Below are 22,430 nucleotides of genomic sequence, written 5' to 3'. Positions count from 1 at the left end.
GTCCCAGATTGGGGCCACAGAGACACTACAGTGCGTCCAACAATGAAAACACAAAGGATGTTTTGTCCTTCATCCCCTCAGCCCCTCATTTTGGCTTTTTATACCATTGATCACTGTGATAATTCATGTAAACCTGCCCCTATAGGCCTACAGTAGCCTATAGTGGGTTTTATGGCCATGTCACCAAGTTGATCATAACAGCACATATTGTGATAGGTCGTTATTTTTGTAGGGTGTGCATTGTTTTGGTGTCGGTTGAGCTATATGTAATCCTTCTTTATTGTATGTTACATTCTTTTTTAATATAATTTTTGTTTTGTAAGAGACGTTATTCACATTTCAAAATGAGGCTAAGAGTTGCAGATCGCGTGAGTTGGGTCTTCCACTACAGTACAATAGGCGGATAGTAGACCCACGTGAATGTACAGCCTAATGACCGTATGCTCTACTGTACGGTCTGCTGTGTGGAGCGTGGCCCACAGTTGTCGCAGCTCATCAGTGCTGAGCAGCTGATCTGTCCTTTTGGACAGACTGGACAGACGGGGCTGTCGTCGCTCTGCTGCACTTGCCCGCTGTGCTGGAGCAAGAAAAAAAAACCTGACAGCTTCCTGCCCTTGACTCAACCGCGAAACAGACAGAGAAGCAACCGACAAAACGGATCAATATTTACATTTTTCAGCTTTTGGACAACATGGTGAAACAGCGACGCATCAGAGCGCATTCCTGTTGTGCAGCTGTTGCGCCTCTTTGTTGCAGAAGAGGACCATCGAAGGTAAGCACCCATCCCTGCCCTGCTTATATCCTACAGCGGAAAGTTTGCCAAGTAGCTAATAGTAGTAAAAATTAGAAAATTAGTCTGAGTAGTTTGAAGCATTGCTTACATCAAATTATTGAATTCCCTGTCCTACACTTTCTGTATCTTTACACTAGTCTGACAGTCTACTGAGAGTCTGCTCAAAACTGGGTGTGACAGCTCAAACAACAGGTTTAGCCAACTTATATCTCTCTATCTATATAAACCGATTCAACAAGAGATAGGCTACTGAACATGTCAACACAATGCATTCATCCGCTGTGATAGTGTAACTAAGGTTACCACTGAAGTTTTAAGTTAAACTCTTCAAGTCTTCTCTTCTGGATATTTTTTCCTCTCAGCTCTTTGATAAAGCACCTTATAAGAGAAATCAAATCTATTTACCATTCACTCCGACAATTTTACATTATATTTTAGCAAAACCGTTTGCCGGGTCAGTTGGTGACACTCTGTCAGTGCAATGTTTTACCGATGGTGCTATGGACTGCTCCACCAATCCCCGCTGCCTAAACTGCTGGACTGCTGGATCTGCTCTCGGATTGGTCCTTTCTTGGAGTTCTCTCCTCTTTTTCCGTCGCCATGGCGAGAGCTCACCAGCTCGGCTGAGACTCCGCAAACAAGCAGAGATCGTTTATCGACACAACGACTCACTCACAGCTCACAAAACTTTTTCCGGGCTCGCCACAGTAGTGTCCAGTAATCATCTGTAAAATTGGCGCCAGATGTGGAGAATTGTGACATAATTGCAAACCCTCTACAGGTTGAGTCAGTACTCAGTTATCTATAGAGAGGAGCAAAATCTATTGTAACAACAAACCACGTTATTTTGGGCTCAAATGAACTTTGGACATTGAATATTTGCAGCATTAGCAACATCAAATTGAAGGCTGACTTCTATCCATTTGTCGTATCTAGAAATAGCTGCAGAGTGAGAGCTTTTCACTGCATCCTCTTCTCTGCAGCGGGGGATCAGAGAGGAGGAGGAGGGGGAAGAGGAGGAGAGGGGAGGGCAGACCGAGAGGCAGAGCAAAGAGTGGGCGGGGGGAGCAGAGGAAGGAGAAAGAGACAGGAGTGGTGAGGAGAGAGGCATCGTCTCACTGATGCTGAGTCACATAACTGAGGGACCACAGCCGCATCCCATGAGTCTTTGGGAATAATGGAGGAGCTTGAGCACACCTGCCCCCATCCCCGGACGGTAGGGCCTTTGTGTTTGTGTGTTTTCCTGTGTATAGATGTCTTACGGTGTATAGAATGCATGTGACAAGGGTAGAGAGAGGAAGACAAAGGGTCCCGCTTTCTCCCCTGTTACGAAACAGGTCCCCTATAGCATGTGGCTGTGGGAGATGCTCAGAATGCTGAGTGGACAGTGTGTGTGTGTTCTGCCAAAGGAGGAGGGGGTGGGGGTGGGGGGTTTACACAGTGGACAGCTCAACATAGATGTCCTGCTGAAGGGACTTTGCAGCAGTAAGGACATAAAACCTCCTGTTTGGATACTCACCCCTGCTCTGTTGTTCTTTGGTGTGATTCCACATCCTGGCATTCACGTTAGTCTCCACCAAGCTCTCCATCTTTGCTTTTACCTCTACTCTGTTTCCACTCAATCCTCTCTCTAGGCTTGTGAGGCAGTCTCGTCTTTGCTGCTGTTGTTTCCTTGTGCCCTGTGCTCCCGTGTTTCTCTTTTTTTGGCTTTAATCCTCCTTATGCCAGATGTTCTTTGCTTGTGCCAGAGTGGGTTTTACTGAGCGCGCTCTCGCCATCCCGTGTGCTCCTGGTCAGTTAGTTTAAGCTTTACCATCTGCTCTGTGCTAAATGTTTGTAAGCTACCCCCTATGATTTCACCATGCCCAAGGACTCATGGGTGTGAGGACTCTCCCTCAGCACCTTCTTCTTGTAGCTGCTGATTTGTTGCAGCTCTGATGGCTCCAATTTATTCTAAATAATTCTAATACTTGTCTACTGTAAACTGGGATGTTGAAATGTTAACTAACAAGATATTCAAAGCCAATTAAAGAATATCGAATTAAATAGGATGTGGACAACATAAAAGGAGTCTGATATATATGGCAATGTTTGGCAAATTTAACGCCTTCAACTCCTCTTGTAGCTGTAACTCTTCACTTGCCGTTGTGTTGGCTGCTTTACATATATGCTGGTACTTGTGAGGGACAATTACATCCAATCCACTTGAATTGCTGCCCACATCTCTCACGTTTCAGCGATTCACATAATGAAGTGAGAAAAAAACGGCATTTCATCAACTACAGCTGTTGTAACATAAGCATCTTTATGCTTGGCTGTGTTTTGTGTGTTTTTAATGCGAATTTGCAGAACTATATGTTATCCTACATAGTGATGTTACTTGTGTTTGGGGTCAGTGAGATCCCCAGTGAGGTCAAACTCCATGGAGACCTCTCGTGAAACAATCACAGATCAGAGCAGATGGAAATCCATTGTATTTAACCTTGTTTTACAGCTCGGGTCACGCTCTGTAGTCGACATGTTATCAGTTCAAAATCAAAAGGCATTCATAAGCAATTCAATTAGGAAACAGCATGAACTGTCATGGTGATGAAATAATGTTTTCTTTGAGCAGTTTAAAACTCTCCAGAAGCACCAACAGAACATGAGGGTTAACATAGCTGCAGTAAAGGCATAGCACCTACCAGATGTTTATTAGAGATCAGTGACACAACAACTGTCCTCAGTGTGGCAGGTTACTTTCTCCATCAAAAGGATTTATCACAATTATGTATGGTGGCATAAAAACCTGTGATAAAACCATCATAACTTTACATCTTTTTAATCAGTATTGAAGTGACCTTCTCATGAAGAAATAGTCCTGAAAACTGTTGACAGTAAAGTCTGTGTAATACCCAGATTAATAGGGACAGTATTTCTGAGAGAAGATGTTGCTGTTGAACTTTTTAATGTCTTTTTTCAATACAGTGAGCACTACAAACAAAATGAATTTACCTCTAGGGTAGTGGGGTGGAGATATAAATCTCAAAACCTCTGCAAATAAAATCAGACCTGTCTGCGTGGTTAGATACCACTTGGAGTTATGTAAAGTAAGAAATGTTTGTCTGCCCTTCAGCGCGGGGTTGGAGCTTTATTTCACTTGTTAAATCTCACTCTCCAAACCTGCAGTGCTATTCAAAACCACTGATTTGATATTTGCCACTTTCCTGCGTTTGTTCCTCCCATTTCCTTGCTCTATCCCTGTCTGTGTTCATGGAACATGTCGTCAGGCCTCACTGTGGTTTTTGTTGTTGCTCCTGGAGGATATTTTGACGTCAATTGCCTGTCATGTCCACAGAGACATTTTTTTTTCATCCTCCTCTTTCTGCTCTGTATTGACTCGGAGTCTATTTTGCTGGTGTGAATGAGATTCAGCAAGTATTCCCTGCAGTCAACAGATGGCACACAAAGACAAATTTTCAGTCAGGCTCGCACTGCAGCACTTTAACCTTGATGCCGTTTTAACAGGAACTAAAAAGTAGTGCCCTTTATCTCACTTGTCCTTTCTTGTCTCTGTCTGTCTGTGTCCTGTTGTCTTTAATTCTTCCTTTATGTCCTTCATTTACATTTAATTATCTGAAAACAATCATTGTTTTCCCCCCATGCTTCAATTCAACACATGAGGTCACCTACACATTGACCACTTCCATCTTATTTTATTCTTCCCTTTGCATTTTAGTTTAATCCTGAGAGACAACAGATCAATAGCTCCGGCCCTACTCGCTGTTACATGTTAATACACACACAGGCGACATACGGAGAAGTATCAGCTCACACACACACACACACACACATACACACACAGGGTGATCAATAACACTGAGTGCAGCTCTGTCCGTCTCTCAATCCATAGTCCCAATATGGAGCAGGCGTTGGCTGTGGTCAATAACTTAATGGAGGTTATTGTAACTGAAATGAGCCTGGAAAGGAGAGGCATATTGCATATCGCTTAAGGGATAGGCGGCTGTGTTTCTGTTTAGGGATTTCCTTATGCAGGTGTTTTAGATGTTGTCAAACCTCTAAGAAACTTTCCTCTACATCTTTAATTCATCTTCCAAAATGAGAAAAATGTGCTGTACTTTATCTGTCTGTAACTCAGTCTCCTTCTCGTTCCCTTTGTCGCAGACTCTGACAGAGCCTGCCATCTTTGCCAGGGAGACCAGTTGTGACTGTCGCGCCCCTCATGAGAAACTCACCATCGCTCAGGCCCGCAGAGGCACCCCAGGTTGACATCTTCTTTCTTGGTTTTTTCTTTTTCCTCGCCTAGCTTTCACATTTATCTTCAATGTATTACTTACATTAATCCTTCCTTTCTCTAATTACATTTTGCTATTGTCATTTCTGCATCTCCTAGTATTACTGCTACTTTTTCTGCTACTTTTTCTGCTACTATATTAGTATATGTTATATATTAGTATATGTTATATACTAATTTAGTAGTAGAAAGTATAGTGTCATTTGCTAGATTCTATAAATCTATCCTCAAGAAGTGTCTGCAGTCCACCCAAGCTGCATGAGACTACAGCCCCAGCACCCCTCACACCAAGGAGGCAGGGCATCTTCTATGTTGCCCGAGAAGCTAAATCCAGTGCAAAACTGTCAGAAAATCGCTCTCTACTGCTTGTAAAGCTTAAATGCTGTGAGCAACTGAAGGTCACTCAGATGAGCATATTTAACACTCGTGGTTGGACAGTGAGAGGACAATGTCTCCTCCATCCCCAGAGGAAATTACACCCCTTGCTATCACCACAACTACTACTGATGCTACTACTGTGGCTATCGTTGCCCCCACTTCTATTACTCCTCCTCCTGCTAGATCTATTACTACTTACTACCACGAATGCTTCGGATTCTACCATTACTGCTACTTTTGTTTACCACCTTTTTTTTTCCAGGACATTATTTATAATAAGTGATTATAATAATAATAATAATTGAGTTATTACCAATGCTACTAAATCTAAAGTCAAACAGTAGTATTTCCTTTTTTTTTTGGAAGGTATCTTTTCATGGGTTAGGTTGATGTCATTACTAATGATGAAAACTATAATACAAAGGTAATTAAGCTATAGTTTAAGTTAGTTTGAAAACCTTTAGTAGTTCTGTTTTGTGATTTTATAATGCATATCCCGAAATAAATGAGCTGAATACCACACAGTATATACAGGATGGGGACAGGTTGTACTCTTAATAATAATCTGTATTATTCTGTATTCTAGAAAACTGTCCACATTACATAGACAGTAGAGGGAACAGGGGATTAATAGGGGCCTAAAGCGGTTAGTTTTGCTGATCTGTGACTGTGTTGTTGTCCTGCTGTGTGTTTTCAGTGGACCGGCCAGTCAGAGTCTATGCAGATGGCATCTTTGACCTGTTCCACTCTGGACACGCTCGTGCTCTCATGCAGGCCAAGAACCTCTTCCCCAACACCTACCTCATAGTAGGAGGTTAGAGAGACCCACTGAGACACACACATACACAAACACACACACACAAAATGATATGCCACTGTTAAAAATAACCCATTCAGATTTGTTTAACTGTTTCTAAATGTGTTCTGGGATGTGTATGGAACAGTGTGCAGTGATGAGCTGACCCATAAGTACAAGGGTTTCACAGTCATGACGGAGCATGAACGATATGAGGCGCTGAGACACTGCCGCTATGTCGACGAAGTTTTGAGAGACGCACCCTGGACTCTCACACCCGAGTTCCTGGAGAAACACAAGGTGCATATGTGTGGTTCTGTACAGTATCTGGCTGTTAAACTGTGTATGAAGCACCCAAGAGCCATATTCAGATTCCTAATTTGATGTCACTGGACTTAAATCAATTTAATTCAGATTATAATTCAATTTGATTTTTAATTGAAGTTTAATTTAATTAATTGAACTCTATCTATCTTATGAAATCATATATATGTATATGATTTGATAAACAAATTATATATCTATATATATATTATTATTTATTATTTGTTTTAAGGATTAATCTAATTTTAAATGTAAAATTTAAATCTAATTTAATGTAGTCTAATCCAATTTAGTTCCATTTAACATTCCTATTTTTTTGATGAATATTTTATTTCACATTCACTGACACAAACAGGTCACCCGTCAACCAGTCACTATACATAGCGAGTAAATGAATTCAGAAACATGATGTAATCCACAGCAACAGGGCCAGTCCCCTTATGAAAAGTTCTTAAGAGGAAACTCTTTGCTACAAACTCTTTGTATTTATGACCCTTGTTTTCTGCCATACAGTACATCTCCTTTGATTGTTTCTCAGATCGATTTTGTGGCTCATGATGATATCCCGTACTCCTCAGCAGGAAGTGAGGATGTTTATAAACACATCAAGGAGGCAGGTCAGTGTGTGATACTCTAGAAAGGCGAGGCCACAATGACTTTGTGGAGTTCTTCTTTCAGAAAAAAATTAAATTGTGTTTGTTTTCCGGTGTGTAAACCAGGGATGTTTGTGCCTACACAACGGACAGAGGGAATCTCAACATCAGACATAATTACCAGAATTGTCAGAGACTATGACGTCTATGCCCGACGCAACCTCCAGCGCGGCTACACGGCCAAGGAACTTAACGTCAGCTACATCAATGTGAGAGCATAATCAATTATGCATGTCACCATAATGCTATAATGCTGACTGCTGCAGTTACTGTGTCGTAAATACAGGATACAGGCTAAGTCTTTCGGTTCATACACTAACCTTATTACAATGTGGTTTTATAAAAGGAAGCTGGAGAAATATTTCTCTTTAACTTCCTTAATTGTTCTAAACAATTTCACGGATTCAGCTGTTATACACACTGTTTTAAGGCTTTAGATGAGCCTTTTCACTTTTGTATGACTGATTGTGGATTTGCAACACATCTGCTTGTCTATGATGGTTTCAAGTCAATCTATATGCAATAACATAATGACAAAAATATAAATATTACATAACATAATATGAATTATGCAGTGAAAGACATGTAAAAAGGTTCCCAGCCATAGTAAATACTAAACTACTTAATTTGTAATGCAGCCAGGATGTGGAATTTTTATCTACGAGGACCACTTCTATTTCAATTAGATATAATGAATCACAAAATGTAGTACATTATGTCTCAAGGTGGAACCAGTTGCATAAAAAGGGTGGGAGGTTTTTCATGCCCTTTTCCTCACCTGCCCTTTGATCCGCTCAGGAGAAGAAGTACCGGCTGCAGAACCAAGTGGATCGTATGAAGGAGAAAGTTCGCACAGTTGAGGAAAAGAGCAAACACTTTGTTTACCGGGTGGAGGAGAAAAGTCACGATCTCATTCAGAAGTGGGAAGAGAAATCGAGGGAATTTATTGGCAATTTCTTAGAACTTTTTGGACCGGATGGAACTTGGGTAACTAATTCTTTAACAAGGCAAACACTCTCACCATCATTATGGAGAATGTTATCATCGTTACTATGTTTCTTTAATGTCAGTGTTGGACAAATACACACAAAATTGGGGCATTTTAAATCACTTGTGGGGCTAAAATGTTAAAGTCATGTTTCTGATATGTGGACCTGACTAACATCCACGGTTTCCCTCCTCATCTATTTCTGTATAGAAACAGGTTTTCCAGGAACGCAGTGGTCGTATGCTGTCCTACGCTCTGTCTCCCAGAGGGTCGCCCTCTAACAGCCCTCCCCGCGAACTGTCCCCCCTGCGCTCTCCCTCACCTCCGTCTCCCCCTGCACGCTGGCACAATGCACGGCCGTCGCCCCCGACCTCCCCCAAAGGAGCATCTGCATCTATAAGCAGCATGAGTGAAGGCGATGAAGATGAGAAGTAGATGGACTGTTGAACACACTCCCATGCACACACAAAACACTCCACTCACAGTACACTGCCTGAGAACTGCTCACACACACACACACACACACACACACACACACACACACACACACAAACACACACACACACACACAAACACACAGATATACTCCTACGAACACTGGCAGGATACTGAAACAGTTATCCTCAAAGACGTTGCTGACATGCAGTGAAGATGGTGGTCATGGGAGATGTAGTTATGAGCTCCAGAGCTAAGAAGCCATCACTGTCTCTGTTGTCTGGGCAACCCAGCAGACAGAAGGAAGACGAAGAAAGAAGGGGATGAGGATTTATGTACACAGTGTCACATATCGTAAGACGGTCCAGAATCCTTTGCAGCATCTGTCGAGAGGATTTGCTTTGGATTGTCCAGCACTAATAGAGACTGTCCAACAGCCTGCTCATAATATCACCTCACTGTTTGTCCTGTTCTGTTTAGTTTAGCATTTTCTTAGAAAGATGCCAAGACTTTTTGTAACTACTGTGACCACATAAACATTGTGTCTGACATTCAGTTCAACAGGTCATTTGAACTGACGGGAACTGGATTCATTCATAGTTTTGTGCTTGTTGAACTGACAGTTAAGGATTGAATAAAAGACACTGAACCCCCTAGACTAGCGGAGATGTAGCGGTTGCTAACCTGTTGGCACTCAAAACACATAGTCAGAGCTAGTTTGCACCATTTTAGCATAAATGATTGGCAAAGAAAACCAAATTCATGTAAAGTAGGAAGAGTGATTCACAGTCTTTAATTCCCTTGATTTACTTGTTCCCACACTACAGTATTGACCAGTGGACTGCACCTACTCTGTAAAATGCCTGTTAGATAGTCCCAAAAACTTGACTGTGATGAAACAGAAGAAACAAACTTCATTTAATAGCTTCTTGAATGTAAACCAAGTCTCTGAGACCACACCTAGAGCGTAATTGTAATCACTCTAATTTATACTCACATGCTATACAAACACAAATTTAATTTCAGTAGGTCTCACAATTATCATGAATCATGGTAACCAATTAGTAGAAACATGAATTCTCACCATTAAAAAGCCATGTATTTTTTTTTGTATTTTTTTTTTTTCCATGTTGTGTCAATCAGTGTTTAGCAGACTTCTTTTTTTTTTTTCGCTCTTTGCAATATGATGTCAGCTGTCAAAAAACCTGGCAAACTTGGAGATGCAGCCTTTCTCCAGTATTCTGATGATACTTGAAATATACAATAATTGAGGCCCTCCAGGTGAACTGTCAGGTCCTCAAAAGCTGGAGCATAGCCCTAATGTTTTCTTTTGCTGTATGTAACAACTCCTTTGCTCAGGTCTGCTCACCAGTGATCCATATCAGGGCAGAGCAGACCTCTCCTCCACCCGAACAATACAAATACCCTACTGCAATGTAGAGAACTTAATGTCCTGTACGCACTACATGTTAATCTGCACTATATGTACAAACTTTGAGAATGTGTCTTTTTTTATTTTTTAAATTTTAATGTTCCAACAGCTTGATATGTAAATAAAACAAAACAATATAACTGAATGGAATTAAAAGTCAGTATTTGCTCATTTTTAAGATGACAGAATTTAAAAAAACAAACAAAAACTTGAGACAGATTACACACAACAGCAATTTTCTTTATTGTCAGGTTTGACAATAGGTATTGTAAGTTGATTTCATGCTGAATCACATTATTAGACTGTTTTATCACCTTTTTGGTGTGTGTTGATTTTGTACTATTTGCATATCTTTGCATGACTGCCTCCACAGTGAGGAGTTCATGCATACAAATACATTGTTTTAAGCTGGAGGAACAGTAAAACAGAGCCATCACTTCACGCTGGCTGCATATACAGCATAGACATTATTCATAGTTATATACAATATTTTCTAAAATACCATAGGTACAGAGACATTCTTTAACAGTAAAGGTTGACAACTACTGAAGGTGGAAGATCTTTGGGCCTCTAAATCAAGGAATTGATCGCTAGCTGTTAGATGTGATTATGACTATTTTACTGAACTGAGGCCTTTAAATGAACAAGACTGTTGTCTCAAGCCTATAACAAAACACTTCCTTTATAGCAGGTTTGTCACTGAGCATCACTCAGTGAGACTGGCAGGTCACAAAGGCATTGGCAGTGATGAAATCTTACAGTGTGGCTGAAAAGCGAAGAACCTACAGGATGAGGAAACTCTCCATACGGAAGTGTCTCTCAAAATTCTTCATCTAAACTCCTTTCTTTTCACATCAGATGGAGCTAAAGGAGATGAGAGAAGGATGTCACTTCAGATCATTGTAATTCCCCATCATCTGCTTTTAACAAATGGGTCTATTTTTGGTGTAGGTTGGAAAAGTTTGGTCTTTTTCAGTACCTCCAAAAGTGATGTTGCTATTATAAAGTTTTAACCTGGGATGTGATCATAATATATCTTCCATAAAAATATTGATAAGAGGTCTGAATAGATTGTATGAGTTATTTGAAGGAAAATATATTACAGTTAGTAAAGTGCACTAATAGAGTTCCTGAATATGATTCGTGTGACAGAAATTGGATGGTATGACGCAACGTTTCAGTACCCAGAGATGCTTTAGTGGTTGGGAGCTCAGCTCGTCTAACCACATTTTCCCCTGCTGTCTTTCCCATACACTCAGATTTCAGTGCTGCTTAACTTTCTAGCATATAAATAATGAAAAATGACGAAGTTTTAAAAGTAATCAGAAAAAAAGCGATAAAACATTATAAAAAGTATTTCTGTTCCGATGTCAAAGATTAAAAGTAACAATTAACTGTCTTTGTTCCTGATACAATAAATTAAAACCTGTCACAAATTAATTATTTTTCTATATTTTAGCTGTATCTTCTTATTCTGTCATTTCAATCATGATTATAAAACAAAAGCACATTTTCAAAACACACAAGCTTTGTTCAAGCTCATTCAGAAAACCATGAGGATTAGTAATACTACCAGTGACACACAAGGCTGACTGCATGAAGCACTGTTAGGATGACAATGTTGTGTATTCACCATGTTTTGCTGGATGATGTGCAGAAAGGGGATGTCATAATGTTTTCCCACATTTGCAGTCCTTGTGAGATGCATTAAGTCCATTCCTCTTTTTGAGGATTCATACAATACATCATGCTGGTGTGGTTGAAGCTACTTGACAGACAAAACTGGCATGGTGGCATTTCATAAACATCCTACAGATGCGCCTTTGGTCCTTTAGTAAGGTGTTAAATCAGGGTCTTGCAAGCACAGATGTCTGATGAGGGTCAGTATTGCTGGTTAACACTCTATAGATGGGCGGTTGAGAGTGAAGCAGTTAAAGTTAAACAAAAACACCTCTTTTTCTAACATTCTCCCTTTATAAACGAACTTTAAGTTCCAGTAAAGCCTTAAAGGCAGATTTGTTTTTTTGTTTTTTTTAAAAATCATATACTGTATATGTATTTAGATATAAGGCTTTCTGTCAATGACATAGAATAAAAATACTGACTTCTAGCTCTTTAATAAGGTGTACTTCCAGTGCAATGCTTCCTGTAAAAGAGCTATCACTGTCTCTCATGTATAGGTAATCCTCTTTCATTTCCCAGGCTTGAATAGACTGCAAACAAAACAAGTATTTACTATGCCAATGACACACTGGCCTAATTGTACGGTGAGTCAAAAGTATCTCTTAAAGGAAGGAAATCAAACCTCCTCCTTTTCCCATTTGCACTGAAACTCAAACTCCCTGACTCTGCTTGTGTTTGAGAGGGAGAAACAGAATACAAGCCTTCACTGATGGCGAGAAAGACACTCAATCAGCCGTGCATGGCTGATTCAGCCACAGGAAACAGCGGCCTAGTCAGCAAAGCCGACTATGCGGGAGACAACAGGAGAGATAACAGTGATGCAGTGAATCCAGGTTGAAGTAATGGTCAGACAGAGGAGAAATGGAGTCTACATTTGGAAATATTCACCTAAATAACCAATTTTTGGGGGGGATCCAAAATTTGGAAGAAGTTCATTTTAAACTCCATTGTGGGAGAGCCAGTGGTAATGCCACAACAATAAAAAGCTACACTGATGAACGTCATTGCCCTTGGGTACAGATTTAAGTCAAGGTCATCCTTCTTCTCCAAAGATTTAACTACTGGAATGTAAAAGCCAGTCTGATCCTAAACCAAGCATTTACCCAAGCGCAACATTTCATCACACATGCTCTAGGCAGAGTGCAGGCATTTCAACTCCCAGCAGAGGGCTAGGCTAGCAGGCCAGGCAGAGTTATCTGTTGGCTTTGTATTTGGACTTGCTGGCATCACGTGGCTCTTTGCTGGGGTTACTCCAGTCATCTGCCTCAGGGCTGGTCTTGTAATGCCGCCACGCTGACTTGTTGAAGACAGGCAGGCGTTCGAAGGACTCGCTGGACAGGGCCTTTGAATGGAGGAACAAAACACAAACAAAAAGAACCGATGAGAATTCACAAGCATTTATCTTTAAAGGAACTTTCTCATCTGGGAAATGCGCCTATTTGCTTTCTTGCCGCTAAAAACCAGGAGACGATTAGTTTGGCTAAGGCACTGACAACACTAACACCTCCTTTTTTGTACAGATTAAACAAAAAGAGGTCTAACATGTTAAGCAGTGAGCTTTAGAGTTGCTGGTAGGTATACTCTTTTTATCTTTGAACAGAGCCAGACAAGCTGTTTTCTTGCATTCAGTCTTTATGTTCAGCTAAGCTAATCGTCCCTGGGCATGGCAGTATCAGATTTAAAGGAATAACATTTTTGGAAATATGCTTATTTTCTTTCTGACTGAGAGTTAGATGGAAAGGAAAAGTGTCGGCTCATTTCTTGGCCGGTAGTCTCTCAAGGGAAAACTAAACTTGTAAGGCAAGTCCAGTGAGGGTAGCCAAGCCCTATCACCGGCAAGCTAATCTGCTAACATAATAACAACTGGCTGCGCTGTGTTTTCACAATGTCATGGAGAACTCGTGGGCGTGGGGATTAACTATATTGTTTTCAACATTTCTATTTTTAAAAAACCTCATGGTGGATACACTTAAGTAAGAACTGATTATTGAAAACGACTATTATGTTCAGCTGTCATTATTTCATTATCAGACAGACATTGAGAGCCGAGCTGGTGAAAGCCTTTTTGCTGTGTTATAGACAAACACATATAGAATATAGAAGAATATGAACTAAAATTTGTTAATTAGTAATTAAGATTCACTAGAAGTTATGTGTTTTATTTTGTGCGTCTTATTTTGGTAGGAGGATGGCTTGTTAAACATTTTAAACACCAGAATTCAAAAAATACTACAGCAGCAAACAACTGTTTTATATGTAAAGATCTAGTGGTTTAATGGCGCCCTGAGCAGAGAAGTCACACCTCTGAATGTGTTGCAATCCGACCTTCTCTGCTCCTTGCTCCTTGTTTTTGGTAACTGCTCCAGGCGCGCGTGCGTGTTGTGCATGTGAGTCACTCCCTGTGACTCACTTCACGTTTATAAAGCATAGTGATCACACACACACACGTGCGATGGCACAGTGCAGTAGGCACATTCAGGTGAAAGTGACCTTCCAATCCATGTTCTTCTGCTAAAAAGGCCTCCGACAAAGAAAGAGATAAGACCAGAGCATAGGTTGACTGGCCATGGGGACTACTGGCTAAAATCCCGGTCAGCCAGTGGACCGTCAAAACATCCATGAAGTTTTAAAATTTTTATTTGCAGTGTCTTTACTGGTCCTCTCTGTGTCTGTTGTTCATGCGGGTCGGTCCCAGTGGATAAGTACAAGGCTGAATTTCTTTCCCAGGCTAACTGTGGTCCAGAGCCACTACTGGTATGGCTTTTCCAAAATGGAGAGCTTTACGAGCGGCGTAGGGGCTCCAACTTCACTCAGAACTGGCATTTCCTATCTTCAATGTTAAAGTTACATGACACGTGTATAATCTTACATGTCTGTTTTCATTAGGGACTGGCTAGAATAGGCTTGATAACATTAGCTAACTTGCTATTGGTGATATTATGAATTCCTTGTGGAAATATTGCTATTACGAGTTTGCTTACTGTCAGCATTGCCATGCACTATAACACGGCAATGCTATATTGGGTTAATGTTTGTGGTTGGATGGTTGGTTGGTTGTTGTTTTTTTTTGTTGTTGGCCAGAGGTATGGCCGAAGATACAAGATAAGAAGCGTTTGTTTTGGTCCAAGACGCTGGTGGTCTTGTTTGACGTCTTGTGGCAGTGAATATCTTATATAGAACCTTTCAAAGGTTTAATTTAGTTTGTTTCTCTCATAATCACAGTTACATTTTAAAATTATTGCATTGATCACATTGGAATCATAGAGATAAGTCCTGTTTTGTTGAAACTAAATAGATAATACTGACTGCTTCCTTACAGAGCAATAGGACAAGCTAGCAAGGTTATGAAAAGTAGTCTAATGATGTCTGGCTGTTTACAGTTTAAACATATACGATATAACACGTTAATTTTTGACCTTTAGTGGTTTAGCTTTAGAGGTTTAGCTTTTTAACTTTGGACGTAACCAAACTAGCGGTTTCCTACTGCATCCAATCTTTATGCTATGCTAAGCAAAGGAAGCAATATACGTAACAGAGGGATATGAAAATGGTATAGATCTTTTCACCTAACTCTTGGAAAAATTGAATAAGCAAATTTCCAAAAATGTTGGCAACTTTAAAGTCTGAGTATCATGTCTTTAGGAGAGAGAAAAGTTATTACAACATGCACTTCTTGACTTGCTCTCTTTACCTTCAGATAGATGACAGCATCCGTGCCAACACCCTCCATGGAGTAGAGTTTCAGATCCCCCTGGAAGTATCGGGCATAGAGCCTAGAAATTGGTAAACCATAGCCAAAACCGGCCTGGATAGGGAAGGAAAGAAATAGGTTTTAATTTCCCAGATGTCATACCATATATAACAAATGTATGAGCTAAAAAAAGGTATGAAATGGTCACCAGGGGGTCAATATTGGTTTGTTTTTATGTGAGTGTGTGTACCAGGGGGACAGCTCCTGGCTCCAGGCTTGGTGTAGGGGCAGTGGAATACATGTAGTTAAACAGACGGTCTATCTTCCTCAGAGGAACTCCTCCTCCTCTGTCACTGATCTGAGGGAAGAAAGTAGGATAGAAGAAGAGAAAAACCAGGCAGATACAACATTTAAACACTACAACGTTTTTTTTTTTTTTAACAAGGATGCTCTGCGTGTGTATTTGTGTCCGATTTACCTTTACGGAGAGATCCTCTTTACCCAGAGTGACTTTTGCCTTTACTGGTGGCAATCCCTCTTTACTGTTCTCATGGAGCTCCACAGTGGCCCTCATTGAGTTCTGCAAACACCCACAGAGTTAATTAAGTCAGCCCGGCGCCAGTCCTTATAGAATTATAGTCACATTACAGTTTAATTACATTTAAAGAGCGCTGAACTAGTTAGGATGATGTCGCACCGCTCACCTTGAAGAGCTCAAACAGCATGTGGAACAGATGAGAGGGCACATACACCACCTGGATGGGCTTTTTAGGGGCCTTCACTGAAGGTAAAAAAATGCATGGGTGTGAGAGACGATGAAACACACACACACACACACACACACACACACACACACACAAAGCCAGTTCTTTTGAAGTCAAAGAGAAAGTAGACATTGTAATCATTATGGGACTAAATTTGGACTCCCAGGCTGCACCCACAAGCTCTAAATAGACTCGGCAAAAGAATACTGTGTTACAGATTACAGGGAGAAACGGCTAAATAAATGGATGGATGGATTACTGCACAAAAGCAAAAAAAAATTCATTACTGTTGAACTCATCAATCTTGAGTTCAGGAGCAGCCAAGTAGTACTTCTCACACAGCATCTTGGCTGTGTCATAGGCATCTGATAAAAGAGGCAAAACAACATGAGTCACAGCAAGAACAAGCAAATAATCTTCATCGTTTACATTTAGATTCCTATGAGAGGTCACTAATGTAGCTACCACTCCTGACTGGGTCACCGAGAGTGCAGCTTTGGATCTATGCTGCAGGAATTCCTGAAAAACTATGACTATGTCAACATACCATTCAGCAAAGAAGTGCATGGTTTTGTTTGATTTGTGCCACTGCTGTGAATGGCTGGTGTGATATAAAACCTTGATAACTCTGTTTCCCATAAAAACTACGCAAATATTTGCAGCAAAGTAAAAAAACAAACAAGGATATAAAATTGATGATTTTGAGTATGACCTTCTTTAACTCACCACTGACGACTTCAGCCACACTGCAGTTAGGATCAATACTGCCTATGTGTTTCGGGTGAGCAGGGTTGGTGTCATTACCAAACAGGAGAGCTGAACATAAATACATGGAGAGTCAGCTGCAACAGACCAGGCCCTTCACAAAAACCAATCAACTGCTAAGACATACAGTTCGCTTGTGAGATTAAAGAAATATGTTTTGGAGACTCACTGTGCTGGTTGATGAGCATGCGGAAAGAGATGCGATTGGTGTAAAAGCGGTCAAGGAAATATTGGATGTTGCTGCTGATGAAGGGGTCAAAGCCAAACCTCTCCTTGTACTCGATGACTCCCTGAGCCATGGTGGGAACCACGTCATTGTGGCGGTTACGGATCTCGATCAAGAGCTCCAGGAAACTAGAAATAGAGAATCAAACAGGAAGAGATCGATGATTAGATTAGATTGACAGTGAGGTCATTCTTATTATTCCCAAACAGTAGTGCCAAATTTAAAATCAAAGGAAAGACAAATTCATCAAGGTCATGCTTTACATTCAATTAGAATCTGTCACCTTGTCTGCAAATATACAAATCGGACTCATAGTATACTTTTTGTTTTGATATATTCATTTCATCTAATTATTTGATGTTGCTGCTGTTTTGACTCTTCTCTCCGTCTGTCTATTTTCTTCCATTCCCTTATTTATTTATCATTATGAATTTATTTATTTATTGTTGGGATCACGCAAGTAAAAAGTAAGGAAAAATATTTCTTTCATATGTTGGATATATTCTGTACAGTTGTCTTCTGTTAATAAGAAGATCTTGAATTAAGAAATATCTGCATTGTCTCTATAATTCTTCATTTGGCTTAATTCTTTTTTTCTTATTTCAAAAGCCCAGTAAAATGCTCAGTCAGGATGAGTAGCAAACTTAAGATCACTGTTCTTTCATTGAACAATTCTTGGAAATGTGTTCTCTAAATAAACTATTATCATTCACAATCCTGCCCGTGTTTGTCAGCCATGTGTGGCTGTTTATCACACGGGCATTGTTATAGTATAAATACACAGCGTTACCTGTAACGTCAGCAGAGATCTGTGTGTACTAAGGGGATTAGCTGCAGTGGAGGAGGGACTCTGGACATAAAGACGTAAATCCAGTATACAACAGCTGGGTGTTTCACAAGGCTGCAGTTACATACACTGTGCTTTTATTTATGAATCATTAAACAAGGCAATATTTACTCACTCATTCAGAGCGTGAGGGTCCTCTGGCTTTCGATTCTCATAATCCAGCAGCTCCACAAAACTCTGCATGTACCTGATAAAGCAAACAAAGGGCAACTTTCACACACCCTTCTTAACACTAATACCGCAATAAACCTTATTGTCTGGCAGCTATATAAAGAGTATTGCTGGAGGAAGTGTCTTACCATTTTTGGACCAGTCTAACGGAGGGCTGACCGAGCAGGTTATCAGGTAACAGGTTGACTTCTCTCATGGTGTTGGCAAGCCGCACAGGCAGCTCCTTACGCAGGAACATATAGGATGTTTTCTCACACGCATTGTTCGTGCCTGAGAGAAAAATGAATGGTATTTGTTGAGCTGCATGATTTTAAGTGAATGGAATATCTGGAGTTTCTGGTGTTTTTTTCACTTGCGGGAATTAACTTTTCCTGCCAAGAAATATATTAGGGATTTAGACTCTTTTCCTACTACAATTGGTGGCTCATCGATAACAAAATTCACCATTTCTTGTTGCCAGGTCAAAACTAAGACAACAAAAGGTAACTCTTTCAGTAAGAAAACCACATGTCCCCTTGGGCTTGTAAAACCCTTCAGGAACTGGTAACATTATGAGTTAATTTTAAATTACAAGCTTCTTTTTTTCATTTTCATCCAATGTCAATTATTTGTCAAATCAAAACAACTTTTCATATGACAAGTTCCCTCCCCAAGCTGTAGGGAAAGTAAAGAGTACAAGCCAGCAGCTAAAATCCTGCTGAAGGCTGCAGTAGGTTTCAATTTCCAACCTTTAATTTGATACCTTAAACTCTGCTATCTGGCTAGAAATGTATTTACTGTCCGTCCACCAACATTAGCCTGAACTATACAAGGAAATCATAAATCTTGTTACCCAGCAGAGAGGGGGAGTCATGGAAAGGTTAAGGGGATTTATGTCCTTTGATCCAAACAGGAAAAACTAAATTACGGCGGTATAATCTTTGATGTCTTTCTCCAAAATGACCATGTGTACGCCTACTTTGCATTTTTTACATCCATTACTCAACCGTGATGTAATTTACAGTGTGCACAGTAATCCAGTATCTTATGTGTACATGTGAGCACTTACATGGATATAAGCATATGAACCCTATTAAACTTCAGAAAAGAAAACCACTAATTCCAGGAATTAGTCAGTTGGAGAAACTGCTTTCAGATTCTTCCAGTTATTAAAAAGGGAACAAAAGTTAAGTCTCAAACAACACAAAGAAACATTCGCATCTTTGGTTACAGGAAACCTGTTGTGAAGATATTTGTGTTGACCTGTAGTGACCTTAGAGTCTAACAAAGAGGAAACAATATGATGCCAGTTTATTATCTCAGGGTGAAACTTGATGATCTGTCAGAGTGAGGGGATGTGTGCTATCTACTCAGCTCAAATGAAAAGGTTCCCATGATTCAGCACTGCAAAGGGAGGCCTTGTAGATCATAAAATGGGGTAGTGCCACCACCAAAGAGTGACTCAGCCCAAGAATGACACACACACTCTGCCAATGATGCTGATCCCTGGATGATGTCTCATTTGTTCCCTTTTGAAACACACCAATATCTTTTGCCCTACTGCTCTCTTGACACAAACTACTCCCGAGGAATTAGTCGCTGAATGAAAACAAGTGCCACAGGGCAGGCTTTCTGTAGTTCATATCCAAACCACAGCTGTGAGAAGAAATTACGCAGCTGAGACGACTGTGTTAATCAGAGGTGGATTAAGAAAAGCCTCGAGTGCAGCTACAAACACGCAATTAATAACTGTCATCTTGCATTTTAGGTCTCTTGACAGAGTCTAGTACAGCTATGGAGTCAACATCCAGAGTAAAAAATACTTCACATATAAAACAAGACCCTTCATGTAACTTTCATTTTGTGTCATATTGAACTACAATGATGCGCAGTCTGATTTTGCCTCTTAAAAACTTAAATACAACTTTGAGTAAAATCTTGTTGAGCAATAAAAAAAAAACTGGGTAACATTAGTTGTGTTCACCCTCCACTGCATACGTGCTGTTGCTCCAGTCTGAATGGAAATACCAGCATGTATTCCACAAAGTGAACAAACTTGCAACAGAAAGCTGGCATGCAAAGTCATTTCCTTGCATGATACTGTTTGTGCAGTTGTGAGTGGGTTACTAAAAGTAAACACCAAATTGAAATGTCAGATCTGATCGTTACAAAGTATAATGTTTCATGGCAGCTTGAAGTACACTTCAACGATTCTATGAATATCCCGGAGCTTTGCCTGTGACACATCAAATACACAGAAATAGTGAATGAAATGACTAAATTAAGAGCAAAAACAAGGCCACTGCTTCTCTTCCTTTCCATTTCTTAAGATGACAGCCCTGCACTGCTACTTACCAAAATCCAAAAACTGCTTAATGGAAAGCGGGGACGGAGAAAATCTGGAGTAATACTCGATTTTGGGGTTAGTGTTTTTCAGAAGAGACACGAAGATCCTCATTTTGAAAGTTTAATGGTGCCTGGATCTAATCGTTAGAGTGAAATTCAGAAAAAACACGACCATTTCATCCCCGGCAATGTTGACACAGACGCAGACAGCCCTCCTCTCTCGTCGGCGTCCACATTTGTCCCAGCCCGCGGGCCTCCGGTGGACACGAAACGACGCAATAAATAAATGTCCATAAGGTTACATGACAGGATACCAATAATATGCTCTAGAGAGGGCTTCCTGGACCTATTTTGTTGGACTTTCAGATCAGCTCAACACTGTTGAGCTAATCGGTTAAAACTATGACTTCCGGTTGTGTTTCAGAATAAAAACAATGGCTAAAGGCTGTAGGCTGTAGCTAGAGCAACAACCAAATGATGAAAAACAACCACAGAGAGACACAAAATAATCCCAAAGAGACACCAAACAACAACAGAGACATGCAAAATGGCTCAGAAAAACCCCACAAAGGAAGATATCCACAATGACTACAAAGATTGTCTCATAATCTACATGATTTATGGCAAATATCCATATTAGAAAAGGATAACCAAATAAAGGATCTAGTTTTATATGGATGTGGTGTGCGGTAGAGTTCATCTGTTTTATTGGAAGAATAATAGAAAATATTATATAATTTCTTGAAATAGGCCTTGTGGAAAAGGGCTGCAGAGCATCTGGACCAGAGTCCATTTATCAACAACTTTTTAACATTTACTACTGCAGACTTTATGGTGTCTTATAGAACTTACTTAACTTATAGAACCTTTTTTAATGCAGAGTTAATTAATTCACCCTTGACATTTTGTAAATAACTTGCTAACATTTTAAACTGAAGAAAGAAGTTATTACCTGCTTATTAAACTATATACCACAATTTATTAAAAACACAAACAAAAAAAAACTAGCCTAAGCAACATAGAATGATGGCTATTTACAGACCATTTAAATTCAGAAGGGTGGACGAAATACCCATATAAAATTAACTGCTCTCCATTTAGCCATTTAAATTAGCCAAATAATTAACTACAGAAAAAATAAAAAAATTCCATACGCCCGCAAAACATTTTATTTTGAAATATATTCTCCTGACTTCCGGCTTGTTTGGGCTAACCTGACGTTATGGGCAGAACGTACGTTCGAAAGTCTCGACTCAACCGCACTTGGCCTAGGCTTGTTGATGCACTGCAGTGATTGGTTTGAAACACGGAAATGAGAAACAGCAACAATCCAATTGGGCAGAGGCGTGTCAATCAACATCGTTTACATTAGGTTGTCTATCTGCAGCTGTTTACTGTAATAGATAGTGTTACATTCAGACACAGTCAATGCGCACTACACGTAAAAAGTAAAAATAAATATATATTATGGTATGTTAATGCTCTACAAAATTTCTCATTAAATTACAATTCTCTGCACCGCAACCGAAATAACTTAGTCTCTTCTAGGACTTAATGTGTGCATTTTCAGATTGAACATACACTATTGGTGGGTCAACTATCTGTTATAGTACTAATAACAGGCAGGTGATGTTAATTAAGCACCAATCCGAAAGAGTTTGGCTGAAGTTAATAGGTGTTCACAACATTTTATTTTCTACTTCCACCTAGTGGCAGAAAATTTGAACTATCGAGTGAGTTAGGGAAGCTGGGTGGAAAAGCTGGATAATTCTGTGACAAATAACGCCACACAGAGTCACTCAGTACTTGAAATTTCATCTGAGGAGTAAAATGCTTAAATTGTACAAATGGATCATTGTTACAGA

The 22,430-nt window shown here is 40.0% G+C and overlaps 2 protein-coding genes across 4 annotated transcripts; one reads left to right on the top strand and one right to left on the bottom strand.

The window, feature by feature from the left end:
• The first annotated feature begins 553 nt into the window (after window positions 1-553).
• On the top strand, window positions 554-10,238 carry pcyt1ba (phosphate cytidylyltransferase 1B, choline a). 2 transcript variants are annotated; one of them, XM_023417026.2, is made up of 8 exons: window positions 554-772; window positions 4,958-5,057; window positions 6,163-6,279; window positions 6,410-6,561; window positions 7,124-7,202; window positions 7,305-7,447; window positions 8,037-8,225; window positions 8,437-10,238. In XM_023417026.2, the coding sequence occupies exons 1-8, from the start codon at window positions 692-694 to the stop codon at window positions 8,659-8,661; spliced, it is 1,086 nt and encodes a 361-aa protein (XP_023272794.1). In that variant the 5' UTR covers window positions 554-691; the 3' UTR covers window positions 8,662-10,238. The 2 variants fall into 2 exon arrangements, with proteins under 2 accessions (XP_023272794.1, XP_023272793.1); XM_023417025.2 differs by lacking the exon at window positions 554-772 and adding an exon at window positions 1,882-2,009.
• A 74-nt stretch (window positions 10,239-10,312) lies between these two features.
• pdk3a (pyruvate dehydrogenase kinase, isozyme 3a) lies at window positions 10,313-20,960 on the bottom strand. Of its 2 annotated transcripts, none has more exons than XM_023417024.2 (12): window positions 20,575-20,960; window positions 18,369-18,510; window positions 18,185-18,256; window positions 17,166-17,350; window positions 16,958-17,047; window positions 16,519-16,596; window positions 16,172-16,248; window positions 15,946-16,047; window positions 15,718-15,825; window positions 15,468-15,581; window positions 12,998-13,118; window positions 10,313-10,957 (listed from the first exon to the last, which is right to left on the bottom strand). In XM_023417024.2, the coding sequence occupies exons 1-12, from the start codon at window positions 20,675-20,677 to the stop codon at window positions 10,923-10,925; spliced, it is 1,227 nt and encodes a 408-aa protein (XP_023272792.1). In that variant the 5' UTR covers window positions 20,678-20,960; the 3' UTR covers window positions 10,313-10,922. The 2 variants fall into 2 exon arrangements, with proteins under 2 accessions (XP_023272792.1, XP_087032940.1); XM_087176814.1 differs by having other exon boundaries at window positions 20,738-20,960.
• Window positions 20,961-22,430: the final 1,470 nt, after the last annotated feature.

Source organism: Seriola lalandi, unplaced genomic scaffold (genome assembly GCF_002814215.2).
Source record: "Seriola lalandi dorsalis isolate HSWRI2012SDOR001 ecotype SW California unplaced genomic scaffold, Sedor1 jcf7180002054570, whole genome shotgun sequence".
Taxonomy (NCBI): domain Eukaryota; kingdom Metazoa; phylum Chordata; class Actinopteri; order Carangiformes; family Carangidae; genus Seriola; species Seriola lalandi.
The sequence above is the reverse complement of the archived record's forward strand: the minus strand, read 5'-3'. Positions and strand labels throughout refer to the sequence as shown.

What these genes read in the sequence shown, in the direction of transcription:
- pdk3a (XM_023417024.2), bottom strand. Translation starts at nt 20,677, where the DNA reads ATGAGGATCTTCGTGTCTCTTCTGAAAAACACTAACCCCAAAATCGAG. An exon ending in CAAGATTGATGAGTTCAACA is followed by an intron (nt 16,249 to 16,518) that starts GTAATGAATTTT and finishes TTTTACCTTCAG; the next exon opens with TGAAGGCCCCTAAAAAGCCC. An exon ending in ATGCTGTCATCTATCTGAAG is followed by an intron (nt 13,119 to 15,467) that starts GTAAAGAGAGCA and finishes CTCCATTCAAAG; the next exon opens with GCCCTGTCCAGCGAGTCCTT.
- pcyt1ba (XM_023417026.2), top strand. Translation starts at nt 692, where the DNA reads ATGGTGAAACAGCGACGCATCAGAGCGCATTCCTGTTGTGCAGCTGTT. An exon ending in GCAGAAGAGGACCATCGAAG is followed by an intron (nt 773 to 4,957) that starts GTAAGCACCCAT and finishes CCTTTGTCGCAG; the next exon opens with ACTCTGACAGAGCCTGCCAT. An exon ending in TAAACACATCAAGGAGGCAG is followed by an intron (nt 7,203 to 7,304) that starts GTCAGTGTGTGA and finishes TGTGTAAACCAG; the next exon opens with GGATGTTTGTGCCTACACAA.